Source organism: Condylura cristata, unplaced genomic scaffold, assembly GCF_000260355.1.
Source record: "Condylura cristata isolate star-nosed mole 26May11 unplaced genomic scaffold, ConCri1.0 scaffold00029, whole genome shotgun sequence".
NCBI lineage: Eukaryota > Metazoa > Chordata > Mammalia > Eulipotyphla > Talpidae > Condylura > Condylura cristata.
The window spans coordinates 10,878,599-10,896,593 of record NW_004567130.1 but is presented as its reverse complement, the minus strand read 5'-3'; the positions used below and the strand labels follow the sequence as shown (position 1 = coordinate 10,896,593).

At 59.7% G+C, this 17,995-nt stretch overlaps 1 protein-coding gene across 2 annotated transcripts in view; it reads left to right on the top strand.

Annotated features, from left to right (window-relative positions):
- The window catches only part of FAM222A (family with sequence similarity 222, member A), a 44,581-nt gene extending 28,571 nt beyond the window's left edge, over positions 1-16,010 (top strand). For both annotated transcript variants that reach the window (XM_004690949.2, XM_012730793.1), the window contains one exon: positions 13,617-16,010. In XM_004690949.2, coding sequence (XP_004691006.1) covers positions 13,617-14,893 — 1,277 coding nt within the window. In that variant the 3' untranslated portion in view covers positions 14,894-16,010. The remainder of the gene's footprint in view (positions 1-13,616) is intronic.
- The last annotated feature ends 1,985 nt before the right edge of the window (positions 16,011-17,995 follow it).

Sequence of the window (17,995 nt, the reverse complement as noted above, 5' to 3'; positions counted from 1 at the left end):
AGTCTTTCTTCCATAGAATAGCTATTAACTGCTGCCACTTGGCTGAATTCTATTGTTTTTGATGGTTTTCGACTCAGGTTTTCCAGTTATACTCTCTTCACATTTATAAGTAGCTTGACCTCCTGTTTTGTAAGTTTTATGCCTTAATTTAATAGTGTTGATTACTTTGTAAAGTATTAGCTACTAGCTTTAGATCTAGAAAAATACCCATTTTTATCCAGGTTTTCACATTTACCAGGACCAAGTTGAGCAAAATAGTTTTTGACTCTTGAAAACTATTTCACCTTATTTCTTAAACTGTATATAGATTTTACTTTTTTCTCCTTTATCCTTAGTTAGCTAATGAGGTTTCTTTATCCCCAAAGATCAACTTTAGGACTTATTTATTAGTAATTACCTTTTTTCTGGGCTCTAATTCATTAATTTGTACTTTTCATTATAATTGCCCTTTTTTTTTCTTGAGTAGAGGCTTAAAACTTTACACTGATAAGAAAACAAAAGGAAAAATTAAGGTGTGAATTCCCTGGCCACTTTAGCTACATCCTTTAGGTTCTAATATGTAATATCTGTCTTTCCATTTTTCTAGCTGTTTTACAATTTGGACTGATTTCTCCTTTGAATGCCCCTCGCGGGTCCCCCTCCCTCCCCCAGGTGGTACGTTCATCCATAGTTTGAATGCCTTGTAATCAGAGAATGGTCTGATTTCTGCTTTTTTAGGCTTCAGTACATTTTCTTTGTGGTATAATCTCCGGTGATCTTGACTTTTATGGGGACTTAAAAAGCAGGCGAGGCTCTGGTAGCAGGAGTCAGACTGATGGGAACCTACTACATCTCCATTATTTTAGCCAGCTTTTCTGACTCCCTCCTTACCAGCCAGGGATCGAGAAACGAACCACACCTACTCAGGATGTGTTCCAGCTACTTCTTGTTGGACCTAAAGCCAGGCCCCTACGAGCGGAGACAGCACGTTATTTGCACAGAGGGACTGATGCCTTCACTCTTCCTAGTGAACTGAACTCTTCTTTGATGCACTTGGCCTGGACTCACTTTACCTATTAACGTGGCACCCTCTGCTTTTTAATTCACATTTTTTCCTGAAAACTTTGCCAAACCTTTTGTTTCAACCTTTCCGAATGACTTTGTTCAGGTGTGACTCATCATGTAGAGCTGGATGAAGCTTTGTGATCCAATCTGAGTGCCTTTTTAAAAGAAGATTAATAGGCGAGCTTAGCTCATCTACATTGGTCTTACCTCAATCATTGTGCTTTTCCCTCATTGCTCTTAACAGTCTTCCCCGGTGTGACACGTTCTCTGCTTGCTTTGGTGCACCTACTAGTCAGGGAGGATGAGACTTTCGTTCTGGTGGTATAACTTGAAATAATATTCTCATCCTCTGTTTCTTTGGAACAGAATCTGTTACTTACCCTAAAGTGAACAAAATGACAAAATGAGTATTTCCTCTTAGTACAACATTTTCTTGAAGTTGACATCCTACTTTCAAACTTCTGTTACCCAACATCCACTTTAAAGGTACCTTGATCCCAGCTACTGAAGACTGGGCCCCGGGTGCTCTCACTGGTCCCTTCTCTCCCCGCCCCCTCCCTTCTGTTTCAGCAAAGCTCTTACTATTCCCGGGCTGGTAGCATCAGTGTCTGGTTACATCACCATGGTCTCCTGGTTCCAATTCATGTAAAAGGTACAAAGACATTCACACCCACCCTTCCCTTGGCTTTTCTTACCAATGGGTCTTGGAATTTATTCTCCGTCCGGCATTCCTGTTCTAACACCTGCCTTGTATCCCAGCACCAAGACAAAGCACAAGAGCACGTTAATACTGAAGCAGCCTCAGGACACACCCCTCCTGGTGGGTATCTTTAGGTTGTTTCTAGCCTCTTGCTGGTCTAAACAGTGGTGTCAGAAACATCTTTGTACAGCTGTGAAAAAAAATTTTTTCTCCAGGAAAAATTTTGCTGGCTAGGATCACTCCATTTTAACCTTTGATTTCTGTTGTCCAGCTGCCAGCTGGCCTGAGCCTGACAACCTAGGCTGGTCCTTCCTTTCTGCTCCAAAGTTAGAACTAAGAGTATGGAGGGTCACTACAGACGTCCTGTTTCCCCTGCCCACTCAGCTCCTTTGACATCTCTGTACTTATTGGAAAAAACACTGACGCTGCCTGTAATTGAAGAGCACAGGAAAGAGGGAGGCAGGAAGAGAGATAAGCAAATTGAATTGGGTGCCCTACTGCCGGCCACGGCCTGGCACTGCCCTTCCTCCATGGCATGACTCTCAGGTGACCAGGCCTGAGGCTGACCTTGTCCCTGTTTCCCCGGCAGAACTGACACAGGAGCAGCTCGGCCGTTACCAGCCTTGGGCTGTGCTGTGGTGCTCAGCGGGGAGGGTGCGTGTCTCAGCTGGACCCTGTGCCGCGTGACTGGGGCAAGCCCATCGGCCTTTGGAGGCGGCATCCCCCCCCCGATAGAGTGAGGGGACAAGCCAGGGCACAGGAGCAGCCATCCAACTCTGAGCACTGGTGATATCAAAAGCCCACTGGGGGCCCAGTCAAGTCCCCTCTCCTCCCTGCAAAGTGGGTTGGGGGCAGGCCTCAGGGAGAACGACTCTTTTATAGCATAAGTACTTCTCCGCATAGGTTGCCCCTGACACACGATTCAGAAAGCAAAAGCACTTACAGTGACAATTAGCTCTTTCCTGGAGGACACCAGGTTGCAAGGACTCCCTGTAGCTATGGTCAGCAAACAGAGGCCACTCAGATTCCCCTGTCTGTCCAGGTGGGCGGAGGGGCAGGGGTGCGTGGCTGGAGCCTGGATGCCGGCTGCTACCCCGTTCTAGGTGACTGGAGGAAGTGACCTAGGGTGGGAAATGAAAAGATATGTGAGTTGGGAGTGAAGTCCAGTCTCCTACCCTGACCCCAGGCCTAAGATCTTAGGCTATTCTCCGCTGGCCAGAGGCCCTGGGACAGAAGCCTGTTTTCTCAGCTGTTAGGGCCTTCCCAGTACTAAACACTGACTTCATCATGCGCTGATAAACGGGTGCTAGAAGCTCAGACTGTGCAGAGAGCCCCAACAAGGGGGCTTGGCCAGGGAAGGGGAGGAGGCTCTGTCTGGTGGGGGACTCCTCATCTACAGGGGTGAAGGAGGGATGAGGTGGCAGCCACCAGGAGCCTCTCCACACCTCAGGCTGCTGCTGCATACATGAGAGTGTGCTCACCCCACCCCTCTCCCCGGGGCCCCACAACAGCTAGGCGATCACCCAGGCTGCCACCCAAGTGGTACTGGACAAGCGAGTGACCAGCCCTCTGGGCTAGTTTCGTCCTCTGTGCCATGGGGACAAGAGCACTCTCCCCTTTCTTTACCTGCCCCCCCACCCCAGAGGGTGGGAACCCCACCCACAACCAAACCCCCAGGGGGACAAGAGTTCCCTGGCCAGCTCTCGTCCCCACCGGTGACGGCTGGGGCTTGCTAGCTCCCGCCCGAGCCGGTCTCCGCCCAAGGAAGCCACAGCCCCACGAGCGTTCCTGCAGGTGCAGCTGCTTCCACGACACTAATAAAATACGGAAGAAACAAAGCAATTTGAAATTCCAATAAAATTAAAAACAAACCTCTGGCCACACAGCAGATTTGATTATGTCGCTATTGCTGAGCACAGCCTGGGGGATGGAGGGAAGGTTCAGTGCCGCCCCGCCGAGGGAGCTCAGCCCCGGGGAGAACCCGCTAGTCAGCCCTGTTATGACTTAAATAAATAAGCTCTTAGCAACTAGGGACCGCAGTCCCCAAACCAACCAGAGAAAAATTCGGGGGCAGGGGAGGGGGCCCAAGCTCCAAATCACTGCTTTCCACACCATACAGAGTTCCTGGCCAGCCCTGTAAGGGAAAATAAAAAAATAAAAGTTTCCCATGTAAAAATCCCAAGACAATGAGAGTTCCAGCAGAATTGTGGCACTAAGGTCACATACGTGTGCAGCTGTGCTCGCCACATCAGCAGATGTTTCCACCCTGCAGCCCTCGTCTCTGTAGTGACCCCCCAACGCTGCTCAGCCACATGCCCAGAAGTGAGTGGGCACAGCTGTGTGCCAATAAAACTTTATTTACAGAAGCTGGCAGCAGGCTAGTTGTCCTGCATGAAGGTGGCCAGCTCCTGCTCTGCAGAGTTGGAAAAAAAATCTACCAAGAGCTGCTATCACCACCTTTGGGAAACAGGCTGACAGTGTGTGACACACCATGCCCCCCGCTCAAGAATACCGGTCAGTACTTAAGTGTAAGTACGGTGTTGTGCAGCCAAAGCCACTGTCAAATTCCAGACCGTTTCCTCATCGTCTCCGAGAGCAACCTGCACCTTTAGTCGCCACTCCCACACCCCCACCCACGAGGGCCACCGAGGCCTCTGTTTATGACAGCTGGGAGCTGCTATGGCCAAGACGGGGATGGAGGGCAGGTGGAGCAGAGCAGCTGGATGTGGGTCCTTGTGCCCGAGCTTACTCTAGGCCACCGCGGGCCTCGCGCGTCACTGGGGTGGACTTGCCGTGCCGAGCTGTTTCTCTCTACCGACTCATGGCCCTGGTGCCGCCTCACACCACACACGGGAAAGAAGCCAGCAGAGGAAGTTAATACCTTGGAAAGCAGAGCCATCATATGCTTAAAAAAAAAAAAAAAAAAGATCATCCCTGGGCTAGGACTTGTGGGCTGAGGTAAGAAATGCGCATATGGGGCCCTCCCTGGTGGCGCAGCTGGTTAAAGCACAGCACTGAGAAGCTAAAGCCAGTGCAGCACGAGTTTGATCCCCGGCCCGGAGGTGACCCATGGGGCGAGTTTGATCCCCGGCCCGGAGGTGACCCACGGGGCGCGGCAGACCTCTCCTGACCCGCCCGCTGCTCCCCTCAGCAGTGTACTTCGTTGATCTGCCTGTCCTGCTCCCCGTTCTGTCCCTGGTGAATCCTCTCACCGCCCCTGCACCTCTAGCCTGTACCCCAGTTCTATATGCACAAATAAATTTTTTTTAAAGCACATATAAAGGAAAAGCAAATTGGATCATGTTAGAATTAAAAGTTGGCTCAGCAAAAATACATCATAAATGGGAAGCCCATGGGGATTACAACTGAGCTGGAAAAAGGCACAAAATGATGTAAAAGCAAACTATTATATTAAAAAAAAAAAACACCATAAAAGCAGCAAGACAAGCCAGAAACTGAGGAAGGGTGTCTGCAGCTGACGGACCCACATCAGAAAACAGAGTAGGGGTGTGGCTGAGAGAGCTGGTGGGGGGCAGCCCAGGAAAGCCAGAGCTGGCGGTGGGGAGGGAAGGGGCAGATGGGTCTGGCCAACATGGACAGGATGAAGACTGACAGGAGCCGGCTGTGCCCAGAGCGCGAGCTGCAGCAGCAGTTCCAAAGGGCCAAGGCGGGCAGCAAGGACGAAGGAAGGGAAAGGGACAGGGACAGGGACCCGGGGGGGGGTGCCCGAAGACAGCGCAGCTGAGGGAAACGCAGGTGCAGGTGGGGAGCAGGAAAGCCAGGCAGGGCGGGGTCTGAGTACACCCAGCCCTGCCTACAGGGACCCTGGCCCCTCGGGGTTCCAGCCGCAGCGCAGGGGCTGTGGATGGCACGTGAGCCTGTGAGCACCTGCGGGCTCTGGGTGCACGGGCTCACCTGTGCCCTGAGCGTGGGCGTGTACGCGAGCACGCACACTCGTGCACTCAGAGAGAGGGGGCCCTCCTGGTGTCCTGGTGGAAACCTGGTGACGCTTCCATGCACTGCCTGGCCCGGCCCAGAAAGCTGAAGGGGGGAGGCCCCGCCTTTCCTGGGCAACCGCCATGTGTGGAGCCTTCTGGCCTGCCTTCCCCCGTATAAGCTCCACGCTGTCCCCTCAGAGGGAACTGCAGGCCAGGGAGCTACGGTCACTTCTCTGAGGCTCCCTAGCTTATTCTGGGATCCCCAGTGTTACCCCCCAAGTCTGCCCTCAGGCTGCCACTCAAGTCAGTGGGCTGGGGCAAGTCAGGGTGCTTGGCAGCCACCCCACCCCACGCCCCCCCAGCAAAGCCCAGAGAACAGCTGTGCCTGCCTTGGCCCAGCCCCTCCCCCACCCTCCTCATTAGGGATTCTGCCGGTGCCACCAGCTAATTAGTGTCACGTTAATTGAGCATTCAGGAGGCTGCCACCTCCAAGGGCAGCGTGTCAGCAGGGAAGGGGAATGCAGATGTGGGCTGCGCCCCCCGGGGCCCTGCCCAGAGGCCCATGTGTCCTGGAGCAGACCTGGACCCTGCTCCGTCTCCACGCAGTGTCCGCTGGGGCCTCCTGGGCCCTCTGGGAGGAGAGAGCGGCGAAATGAAGGCAGCATGGGAAACAGCGCTTGCTGAACACCCACTGTGTGCCCGGCACCTTCAAGCCACAGTCAGGTGCATCCTACTGTCAGGAAGCTGAGGTCTGCTCATCCCTGTCTCGCAAGACGGTGGCTGAAAAAAGCCGGGAAGCCAGCAGCAGCGATGCCCGAAGCCCAGGCCGTAATGCTGCTGGCCAGGGTAAGGCGGTAACCCCGAGGCCCACACCACATTCCAGTCCCGTCAGAGGAAGGGGCAGATCCCCAGCGGCTGTATTTCAGAAAGGCCAAGAGGAAGCAGTTGGCAGCCAAATCCAGGATTTAAAAGAAAAGGGGGTTTCTTGCTGTCACAAAACCAGTTGGTGGTGACAAGCATGGTGGTACCCAAGGGATTAAACGTCACCAGATGCCTAGATACTGTGCCCCTGAAGATGTGCCTGGGAAGCAGCTGACCCGGAAGAACATCCCTTGGGTGGAACACAGACCCACAGAGAAAGGGGCCACCATCGCCCTCCTCGGCCTTGCTGCCAACGTCACGAACCCCCACATCTCACTGATCCGGCGGGGCCCAGCAATGCCGACCTCAGACCCTTGGGGAGCCCGAGCAGACAGCAGCGCGAGGTCGGTGGGAAACTGGGCTCCAACCCTGCCCAGAGTCCGGGGTTCCCTCCACTCTTGGGCGGAGCGTGCCTCGAGGTAGGTGTCCCCAGTGTCTCGCCGAGCCCCACGGGCAGCTCTGCCCGCCAAGCGAGCAGGGCCCAGCACGTGTCTGGCGGCTGGAGGGATGCTGTGCCCTCGGCAGCCTCCGTGCGTGCCCTGAGCGAGCGTGGGCCTCAGGGTGCAGTGCAGGGGCTTCGAGGACCCTGACCTGTCCGCCTCGTCCCTTCACAGATGAGCAACCTGGCGTCCAGCTGAGCCTGGCCAAGGTCGCCCACAGCAAGGGACAGTGCTGGGTGTCGAGTCCATGCTTCTCACGGCCCTACCAGGGAGCCCCACCCCTGCCTTCACCCTCGTGTCCCTCCTCACAGCTCAGAAAGGGGGGGCTGCCAAGTTCGCTCCCCTGTCTCCTTGTGGCCACATTAAACCCCACTCAAAGGGCTGCTTTTAATTGGCTTAATACTTGTTAATAACCACATCTACTTAACCAGCACCTGTAAAAGGCCCATAACATTAACTTAATGGCAGCGACAGCTCACCCAGCACTCCAGCCGCCTTTGAAAGTTGCCGGCAAGCCTTTTCCAGGGCGCCCTCCTGCTCGGGCGCTGCCCTGCAGCCTCTCTGGGGCACCGGCCAGGCCGCACCGTCACGCAGGGCCCCACGCCTGCCACGGCTCTGCGTCCTCAGGCCTCGGGCGGCGAGGGAGCAGGGCCTGCTCTCAAGCCCCCCAGTCTAGCTCCCGAGACGAGTCAGCAGACAGCTACAGCATGGGGGCTGGGGGGCACAGCAGCGATACCGGGAGGCCGGAGCTGTCTGTGGGATGAAGCGACACCTCTTCGTTTTCCCAGCATTAAGGTCAAGCGCCCACTGCGCACAGACGCCGCGTGGCAGCCCCACCACCCTGCAGCCGCCGCTCCGGGCCCGATGCCGGACACCTGGAGACAGGAGCCTCCCATCTGGCCCGGGCTGGGGTGGGGGGACACAGGCCACCGTGCAGCCGTCACTCCGGCTGGATTCTAAGTCGGGGTTTGTTAGCAAGCAGAGGTGCACCCACCCGGCCCCGGCCGGGCACGCCTCCTGTGTCTACGCCTGAGATCTCAAACCGGGGTCCGCGGCCATGTCCACCCACTGGGCGGGTGCGAGGGCGGCTCCTGCTCTCCCAAAGGTGAACAGCTCTGGGCGCCTCCCTGCCCACCTCAGCCCCTTCCCCGCCCGGGCTGTCTAGCCCCCTCCCAGCCCACTGGGGAGCAGAATGTGCAATGCAGCCCCGGGATGCCCTGCCCCTTGACTGCTGAGGGGCTCTTCTGAAACACAGAGTCCCCCTCCTGACGCTGCCAAGGGCACTCCTGAGGGCCAGGCCAAGGAGCTTTGGCTCCATGCATGGCACAGAGGCGACACTCAGCAGAGGGTGACTGTCAGCATCTGAGATAGGCGGGACATGCACTGGTATGGCTCAGGGGTCAGCAGGAGGGGCCCTGAGGCTGCACAGGGCCTCAGGAGAGGTTTGCAGGGAGCACGCGGGCCTGGAAGCAGCGGAGGAAGTGAGTTCCTCCGGGCAGCGCAGAGGGCAGGTCCTGTCCAGCCCTCGAGAGGGCGGCGGGAGTCCATTTACACGGGAGAAAGCAGGCTCAGCAGGGGCATGGTCCAGCCGAGGCCACTGTGTGTGGCAGAGCTGGGCTTTGAGCCCAGGTGTCTGTGAGTCCCCGTGCACAGCCCCCGCCCTGTGCCGTGACACCGTCTCAGACCGTGGGCCACCTTTCTGGGAGGTCCAGGGCCAGGAAGCGGAGGATGCTCTGCGGCCAGCTACAAGACGCAGATGTCAGGGCAGGGCCTGGGAGGGCCAGGGGGGGCACCGTGCACCCCTCCCTGACCTTAAAGCAGCATGTGGTCACCCACATCAGAAAACATGAAGTGACATCCCCCTTCCCAGGCCAGCGGGGAGTGGGGGGGGGTCCACGTGCAGCCCCTCCTGCGCCCTGCACGCTTCCTCACATTAGCAGATCCTTCTGGAACCCAAGTTTTAATGCCCCAGGGCCACAGGTCCGATGGGGCCCCCAGAGCACTCCATCTCATGGGAGCCAAGCTGCTCCCCAGAACATGTTCCTGACACCCCTTTCCCTGCCCCTATCTTCCACCCAGTAGCCTCGGGGCCCCACTAAAGCCTAAGCTGGGCTGTATCTCTGCTCCCCACCCTCCATGTGGAGTGAGAGCCCCACTCACATCTGGCTCACCACCCGCGAGCCCCCAGTGCTTCCCCACTGGCCTCCCAACCCCAGGCGCTCGCTCACTCCCTCCCCTCCTGCTCTCTCAAGCCTATCCAAGAAATCTTTGAAACCCCCCGGAGCCAGGCACCTCCCCACCCAGCCCCGCTCCATCCCCAACCTGCTGTCCAGTTACTGTGGTGTATAATGGACCGCCCAAGCTCAGTGGCGTGACAGCCACACGCAGGCGCGGCACCAGACAGTGTTTCTGCTCCGTGATGCCACGGACAGGGTCTCTGCTGGGACACTGGGCTGGGGGCTCCCCAAGGCTGACCCTCACATGTAGGGTGTTGGCCCAACCACACATGGGGCCCCACGCGGTCCGGGTGTCCCAGGACATGGTGCAGGGGGTGGCAGGAGTGCGGCCCCTGCGCCCAGGTGGGAGTTCCTGGCCCTGTACGCCCCCCGCCCCGGGCCTGCCACACGCCCGCGCTGTTGCATCTGTTCAGCAGGATCGCGCGGCCAGGCTCGCACAGGGCTGGGGGGCAATTCGGCCCACCACCTGTGGGAGGATTTGTGGCCATGTTCTCAAGCCACCACCCCAGTGCATTACTGCTCTAGGGGCTGCTTCCGACCCTCCTGTGTCATCTCCCCGCTGGGACATAGGTCCGCAAGGGCAAGGACTTGTTTGCTTTGGTTGTGGCTGCGGCCCCAAAACCCAGCACCTGCACGTGGGGGGCGGGGGCTCGGGAAATTGTTGGCCGCGGGACTGCGATGGTCTCTGGGTGCCTGCTCTGTGGGGGCTGTCTGACTGCGGACAGGGGCTCCCGGCTGGTGCATCAACCTGGCCACATCTGAACCACAGCAGCTAGTGGCCCCGTAGGCTGAGGGACACAGACCACAGGCTGGCTCAGGGCGCCCCAGACTGGCAGGGGTGGACCCCCGCAGGTCAGAATCTGCCAAGGTGCATGTGTTACAATGCTCAGGAGCTCTCAGAACCCCAGTGGGGTCAGAAGCCCACCCTGGACAGCTGGCCCAGCTGGCCCCGTCATGAGAGGCCTTTTCTGAGTTAGTACATCTGTGGGGAGCAGGAAAGGGGGCCTGGGGTCTTTGCTTTCCTGCAGTCGGGGTCCAGACTGGCCTGAGGAGCCCAAGCTACTACTTTGGCAACTCTGGTGGAAAAGGCTCACAGAGCAGGGACTCTGGTGACCTGTCGGTCCACACCCCACCCAAAAGTCCCCCTCCTGCTGGACACTGAAGCATTGGGCACATAACTGGGGAGACGCCCCCGCCAGACATCTGAGCAAGGCAGAGCCAAGGGCCGGGGGGGGGGGCAGGGGTGCATCTGTGGGTCACCTCCCGCCTCGCTGACTCTGGCCCTCCTCAGGACTGTCCTTCTGAGGGCGTCTCAACCCGGCCTGCCTCGGGGTACAGGGGGCGGAGATGACCTGGAGGCAGCAGCCCAGGTCCAGTCCCAGTGCTGCTGCTCCCTGGCTGTGTGGTCTTGGGAAACCGAGTTTCCCTTTCCTGGCCTGTAAAACTGGACTTGTATTAGTTACCAACTAGGGGTTCACATCGCCAACGCTCACCCGCTGTGCCCCAGGCGTCCTGCCCGCCTCTGCCGAGTCGCCCCACCGTTGACCTCCAGAGAGGCTCATCTGTGACACGGGGCCACCTCCACCTCCCAGCCGCTCCAAACAAGCGGGAGCCCAGCCCAGCCCCCCGACCACAGCCTGCGCCGCACCGTCTGGGCGCCAGCTACAGAGGAGGGACCGACCCCCCTGGCTGAGCCCCACTGACCAAGTGGGGGCCCCCCGCGCGCCCTTTCTCTCAGTGACTAGGAACAGGCGTTGTTCTTTTTTTCCTTCTTAAGGTTTGAACACCTAATTTATTCCGTCCATTAGATAGATTTTGTAGATTTAATCATTTTCACAGTTGGTGGCTCATTGGATACTCAAGATAAACTCCAAATGAAAGTATAATGGTGAGGACAAATGAGTTTTCACACCACAATGGCAGAAACTTGCTTGGGAAGAGAGTTTAAGAGGAACAAAAATACATACAGATATAATTTTTTCCTCGGCAGCCGCTTTTGCTGACTATAGTAGGTTACCACAGTTAATTTCACCAGTTTTGTTCATCTGTAAAATTGCATAAAAGTGACATTTTTGTGCTCATTATAGCAACTGCTGATTTATGGCTGGTAAATGAAGAGCTGGTCCCTTTTTTGCGGGACTCTCCGAGCGGCGCTAAGTGCCCATGAAATTGCTTGTATAATGTAGTTTAAATCCAATCTCGGAGAAAGATTCCCCCACTGGCCCAAGTGACATTTCCATTCTCCACACCGAGTTTATTTTAGGCCACTTAGGAGGGGGCTGGCCAGGCCAGGTCAGGGTGGGGCCTGTGTCCAGCCAGGGGCTGCGCCACCTGCCTGGCCTTGGTCAGGCCAGGGGGATGAGGGCCTTGGCCTCCCGCCTCCCCAGGGCTCCCACCACCTTGCTCAGTCCCTGCCTCAGGGAGTCAGACCTCCTATCACTTCAGGGCACGGACGGGACCTGTCCAACCTGCATCTCTGCTAATACCTGTGCTGCTGAGGCCCCGGGCAGGCTGCTCCAGCCTGGCCACCCACGCCTTGCCCGCTCTCATGCACCCAGTTCTGTGTGCAGCATGGCCTTCCACAGAGTCCCATCAATGCCAGTGACACACCCTCCCTCAGTGTGACAAGCCCACGTGCTGGCATCACCAGTGTGCCAGGCACAAAGCACGTGGGGGCCCGCTGTCCCTCCCGCAGAGCCACGCTTCCCCTTGGTCTTATGCAGACGGCGCTGGGCTCCCGTTCTTATTCTGAATTATCTACGGTTCCCACCCACACACTTCCTCGCCTGCACCCCCACATTGCCTGGCTCCCCATCACAGCACACCTTTGGCTGTGCACTCACGAGGGGTCGTGGACAAGGCTCCAGAAGGACAGGGTGGCGTGTGGCCTGCTGATGGGGGGTGTGGGTGGGTCTGGGGGAGCAGGGGGCCAGGCCACAGTGCCAGCCCGCCCTGAGCAGGCGCCCCTGAGCCTCCTCTCCCGGCCGACGGGAAGAGCTGCAACAGGGTCATGCGCTGACGTGCCCCACATGGCTAGGGAGGCCCTCACAGCCACCCTCTTAGCAGCAGCCCCATTTTCAGGTGAAGAAACAGGCTCAAAGGGGAGCAGCTCTCCATACGCCAAATACCGCTGGGTGCTGAGAGCATGTGACGGTCTCACCCAAGCGCGGGCGCCCGACCCCCACCATCCCCGGCTGTCATTCCCAAAGGCCACCCGGCAGTCACTGCCCCCGTCCTAGGGCCACAGCCCCATGCCCAGGCCCTCCAGCTGCGAATGCTGGCGGTGGGAGGTCTCAGTTTCTCTTGCAGACCCTGCTCCACTCCCTACCCCAGGCAGGGTCTGGGTGGCCCCCAGAAACCCTTGAGGACTGGGGAGGGGCTCTGGACGGGAGCAGGGTCTGCCAGCGAGCCGCTCCGCTCTCCCGCACAGTGGCGCCTGACTGGCACGTCGGCGGTTGACCCCAGGCGCGCCCTACCCAGCACTGGCAGCTCACCAACAGGCCGCAGCCACCACGCTGGCCTCGGCTGCCAGGAGGGCGGACCCCTTCTCACCTGCCTGTTGACTGAGCCAGGGAATGGGCGCTCAGGATGAGCGCCCCCGTGTCCTGTACCCCACCCACCAGGGCACAGCACATCATCCTCCCAAGTTCCGAGTGAGGATGGGGCAGCACTGAGAGGCCAAGTGCAGGGATTGGGGGGCAAACTACCACCCACCCACAGGTAGTGTGGGGGGAGCAGCCTGGCGCCTCCAACGCTCAGCAGCCACCTTCCCGTGTCCCACAGTTCCACTCCCTGCATCTCCCCACAGCCCAGGGAACACAGGTGCTGCCGCACCAGCCCCAGAGCGGAAGGCCGAAGGGTGAGCGCGCTGCGGGTGGGGCTGCGGGTGGGGCCGTCCCGCAGGAGCCCCCACCTGGCCTGCCGTGGAGGGGAGCCGCCCAGCCTGGCTTGCAGGATCCCAGGCCGCGGCAGGCTGCTGTCTGGGACTGGCCCAGGACACGTAACCTGTCCTGTCCTTGAGCTGGGTCGCGTGGACGCACAGCGGCAAGTTTACTGCTGGCGGTTTCCTCTCTGTAGTTTAGGTTTTGACCCAAAGCTTCAAAATGTAGATGAAATGAATGAACGTGAAAGTGAAAGGAGGGAAGGGCAGCTCCCTGGGCCCTGGGGGGGCGTGGCCTCAGGCCTCGCTGAGCTCTCACCTGCTGTCCTGCCCTCACCTGCTGTCCTGCCCTCACCTGCTGTCCTGCCCTCACCTGCTGTCCTGCCCTCACCTGCTGTCCTGTCCTCACCTGCTGTCCTGCCCTCACCTGCTGTCCTGCCCTCACCTGTCCCGCAGGTGAGACGGTGGTGAGCTCCATGCATTCCTCCCGCTACCCGAGCCCGGCAGAGCTGGACGCCTACGCTGAGAAGGTGGCCAACAGCCCGCTGTCCATCAAGATCTTCCCCACCAACATCCGCGTGCCCCAGCACAAGCACCTCAGCCGCACTGTCAACGGCTACGACACCAGCGGCCAGCGCTACAGCCCCTACCCGCCGCATGCTGCCGGCTACCAGGGCCTGCTGGCCATCGTCAAGGCTGCCGTCTCCTCCTCTGGCGTGGCTGCACCCGCTGGGCCAGCCAAGAGCGTGCTCAAGAGCGCCGAGGGCAAGCGGACCAAGCTGTCTCCGGCCACCGTGCAGGTGGGCATCGCGCCCTACCCGGCGCCCAGCACTCTGGGGCCCTTGGCCTACCCCAAGCCGCCCGAGGCTCCTGCCCCACCGCCCAGCCTGCCTGCGGCCGCCACCGCCACCTCAGTCATCCCCCTACCCGGCCGCGGCCTGCCCCTGCCACCGTCCAACCTGCCCTCCATCCACAGCATCCTCTACCAGCTCAACCAGCAGTGCCAGGCCCCAGGCGCTGCGCCCACGGCCTGCCAGGGCGTGGCCGTTCCCCACCCCAGCCCGGCCAAGCATGGCCCGGTGCCCACCTTCCCCAGCATGGCCTACTCTGCCACTGCTGGTCTGCCCGACTGCCGAAAAGGCACCGAGCTGGGCCAGGGAAGCACGTCGGCCTTGACGCTGGCTGGGACCACCAAGCCCGCAGGGTACGCGGAGGGCGGCCTGGACTACCTGCTGTGGCCGCAGAAGCCACCCCCGCCGCCCCCCCAGCCCCTGCGGGCCTACAGCGGCGGTGCGGTGGCCAGCAAGTCCCCAGAGGCTTGTGGGGGACGGGCCTACGAGCGGGCCACTGGATCACCCCTCAACTGTGGCATGGGGCTGCCTGCCAGCTTCCCTGTGGGCCAGTACTTTGCCACCCCCTGGAACAGTGTGCTGGCGACCCCCACCAGCGACTGCTACAACCCGGCGGCTGCGGTGGCGGTCACCGAGCTGGGGCCGGGGGCCGCCCGGGAGCTGGCGGGGCCCCCCGCAGAGGCCCTCTCAGGCCTGCCCAGCAAGAGCATGTGCAACACGTCGGTGCTGAGCAGCAGCCTGCAGTCGCTGGAGTATCTCATCAACGACATCCGGCCGCCCTGCATCAAGGAGCAGATGCTGGGCAAGGGCTACGAGACCGTGGCTGTGCCCCGGCTGCTTGACCACCAGCACGCCCACATCCGCCTGCCCGTCTACAGATAAGGCCTGCCCGGCACACGCATGGACAGACGGACGGGGTGCCGAAGGGGGAGCAGGCCGCAGGGCCCTGCCCCGTGCTTACGTGCCCGCTGATGCCCACAGGGAAGCCAGGCTGGCTGCTACCATCCGGCCACCTGTCTGGGAGCGGCAGTGACCCCACTCACAAAGGGCCCCCCCATCCGCTGCCCCAGGACCCTGGGAGTGCCTGAGGCAGCCGCTGCCTCCACGCCTTCCTCCATTCAAGCTGGCAGAGACAGGGAGAGAGAAACCACTTACACATAGGAATGGCTCCTCCTGCTTTTCCAGGGAAAAGGGGCTGGGGCCAGGGTGGGATGCAGGATGGTCTAGAGCCAGACGTCAAGAGCTTCTCCCGACCCCAGGATGCTGTCTCCTGGGAAAGGAGCAGAGAGGCCTAGAGGAAGTCACTGGCCCACAGCATCCCCCACCGGCCAGGACAGGTGCAGACCACTCTCACAGAGGCCCCAGGACTGCGGCCCACCTGCTCCTGCCCGAGACCCGCCTCCCGCCCCCCCCTTCCCCACACAGGCCCACACCCCGCTCTGGCCTACCGCCTTCCCCTCTCTGCAGTACGGTTCCCAGGGCTGCTGGGCATAGCCGTGCAGACGGCACACTGCACAAGGGCCTCTCGCGCAAGGAGACGCCACCTGCACCCTACACGTGTATTTATTACAGCAATTTTCCGAACCTGAGGAAGGGGTGCCATTTTTCTATCCGCACAACGGCACCACAGGGGTGACCAACAGGCCTGCGGTCTTAGACCCCGACCCCCGTCAGAGGGGCCTTACTCTGCCTTCTCTGGGAGGTCTCCTCGGAGCCAGCAAGGGGGAACCTCCTGGTTTTCACTGGGCAATCTGATCCCATTCGTGCAAGCTGCACCCCCAAAGCCTGCCCACACCATCAAGGGGAGGGGGAGGCAGGCAGGACCCTGTTACGTCCCCGAGGCCCACGTTCCCCACGCCCCGGCCCCTCTGGCGCCCCAACAGCGGTACTGTATCTCTCTCCAAGGCCTGTTCAAGCACTAAGTGCATTTACAAATCTCTGAGAATGTTTTTTTTTTATACTAAAATTGACCATTATATTCTACTGTGAGAAGTGCAGTCTGCACTATATTGTTTTAAAAACGAAAAGAAAGAAAAAAAAAGGAAAACACAGATGGTGTCTCAGCTGTGGGCTTGCTTTGTAGCTCGTTTTCTTTCTCGCTCCCCTCCAGAGTAAAAGGGGCCGTTTCCCTGCCTGCTGCCGAGCCTGGAGCCCGGCGCCTCCTGGCGCCCAGTGCTGGCCGCCACGCACCCGTGGCTCGCTCACCTGTCCAGCTCTCTGCAGCACACGGCTGGAGGCCGCAGGTCACAGTCCGGGAGTGGTCTGTGGAGCAGCTGAGGTGGAGCAGAGCCCGTCCCTTCTGGCTCGTTCCCTGTATGGTGTGGCGGTGGTTCAGGGGTGGCGCTCCCCCGAACCACTAAACTCTCCGGCTCTGTGCTTGGCTTACTCCAAGCTCCCACGGGGGCGGAGCGGCTGGGGCAGGCCAGCACGGACCCCACGCCGTGGCGCCTGGGAGTTGGCAGGAGGCCAGTCCCAAGGCGCTCGGCGCGTACCAGCACTGCGTGTGCTGGGTATTTCACCTACACTCTCTCTCTGGCTCCCGGTCACACCCTTGCAAAGTAGGGGTGTTCTATGAAAAGAAGTGTGGCTCAGAGACCTACCCAGAGTCACACGGCAACAAAGCTGGGAAGCTGGAGTTCAAACCCCACAGCATGGACTCTTCCTCATATTTTGTCCTCCCCTTTGCTGCCTTCGGTTCTTCTCCCCTGGCCTGCCTGGGGAGGCCCCAAGGGAGCCCCAGTTTGAGGCTTCCCATGCTCAGAGCCAGTGGCTGTTGTGGTGTAGTCTGGGGCAGAGGTGGGGACAGCGGACAACCTGGACGTGGCCCTGCACTGGAAATACCCACCTCGCTAAGGCCAGGCCCCCAGAGCCTGGCAGCACCAGAGCCGGGGCCCCAGGAGCACGCTGGGGCGGTGCACCCAGTTCTCCGCCAGCTTCACAGCCACCAGCAGCCCAGGGAAGAGGAAACAAAGGCTTGGACAGGAAGGGGCTGGGGCTGGGGCTGGGCAGGCCCTGGGCCCTTCTGAGCTGGGTCAATGAGCCAAGTACATCACCCCATGCCCTGGGGGGCTCATCACTGGGTGATGAGCTGGGATGTCAGGGCTGAGTGGAAAGCCACTGGGAGGAACCCCAGCATGCAAAGAGCAGCTGACAAGTGCTTTTCTGGCCTCTCCTGAGTCAACAGGAGAGGTAGGTAATGAAGTCATCCCCACTTTACAGATGAAGACAGAATCTGAGAAATGGCCACAGGATGGCAGCTGGGAGCCAGGTTCTGGCACTGAGCCTGGCACGGGGGTCCTCCTACCCCCTGACACGCCCCTCAGACACAGCTGAAGCCCTCTGAGGGCACCACCAGGCTCAGGGAGGTCTCTGGGGCACAGTGCGCCCAGCTCTGAAGTGAGTCCCGACATCACTACTTGGAATGACCCCGAAACGTTCCCGCCCCAAAGGAGGTCAGCAGTGTTACTGTCACCGCTGCAGGTACCAACAACCCAGTCACTGCAGGCAGGTTGGTCGGGCTCGTGCGGAACGGCATTTAGCGGCCACAGCCACGCAACAGGGCACAGGTGCGGCCCGGAGCGGGCCTCGATTGCTCAAGGTCACACAGCTGCGGCCTTCGAGCCCCGCTGGGCGCTTCACTGCCTTGCTGCGGAGAACAGGAAGCCACCGACGCCCACCACCGCCAAGACGGCCTAGCTGACTCCAAAGCCAGGTCCAGTCCTGGTTCCCGCCCCTGCCGGCTTCATGGCGGGCGGTGCAGGCAGGGCAGGGGTCCCCCAGCCCTCCCACCCCCGCGGAGCCGCCACCCTACACTGTGGCCCCCTCTCCTCTCCGCAGGGCGCGGGGCAGTCGCGCTCACCCCCAGAGCTGTGCTGTCGGTGCCTGCACATCGCCCAGTGGGTGGCACACAGCTGCCCCATTATTGCCACTCACTGTCACAACCAGCGCGGCTCCGCCCTGGCGGCCACCTGCCCTGCCCCGCCG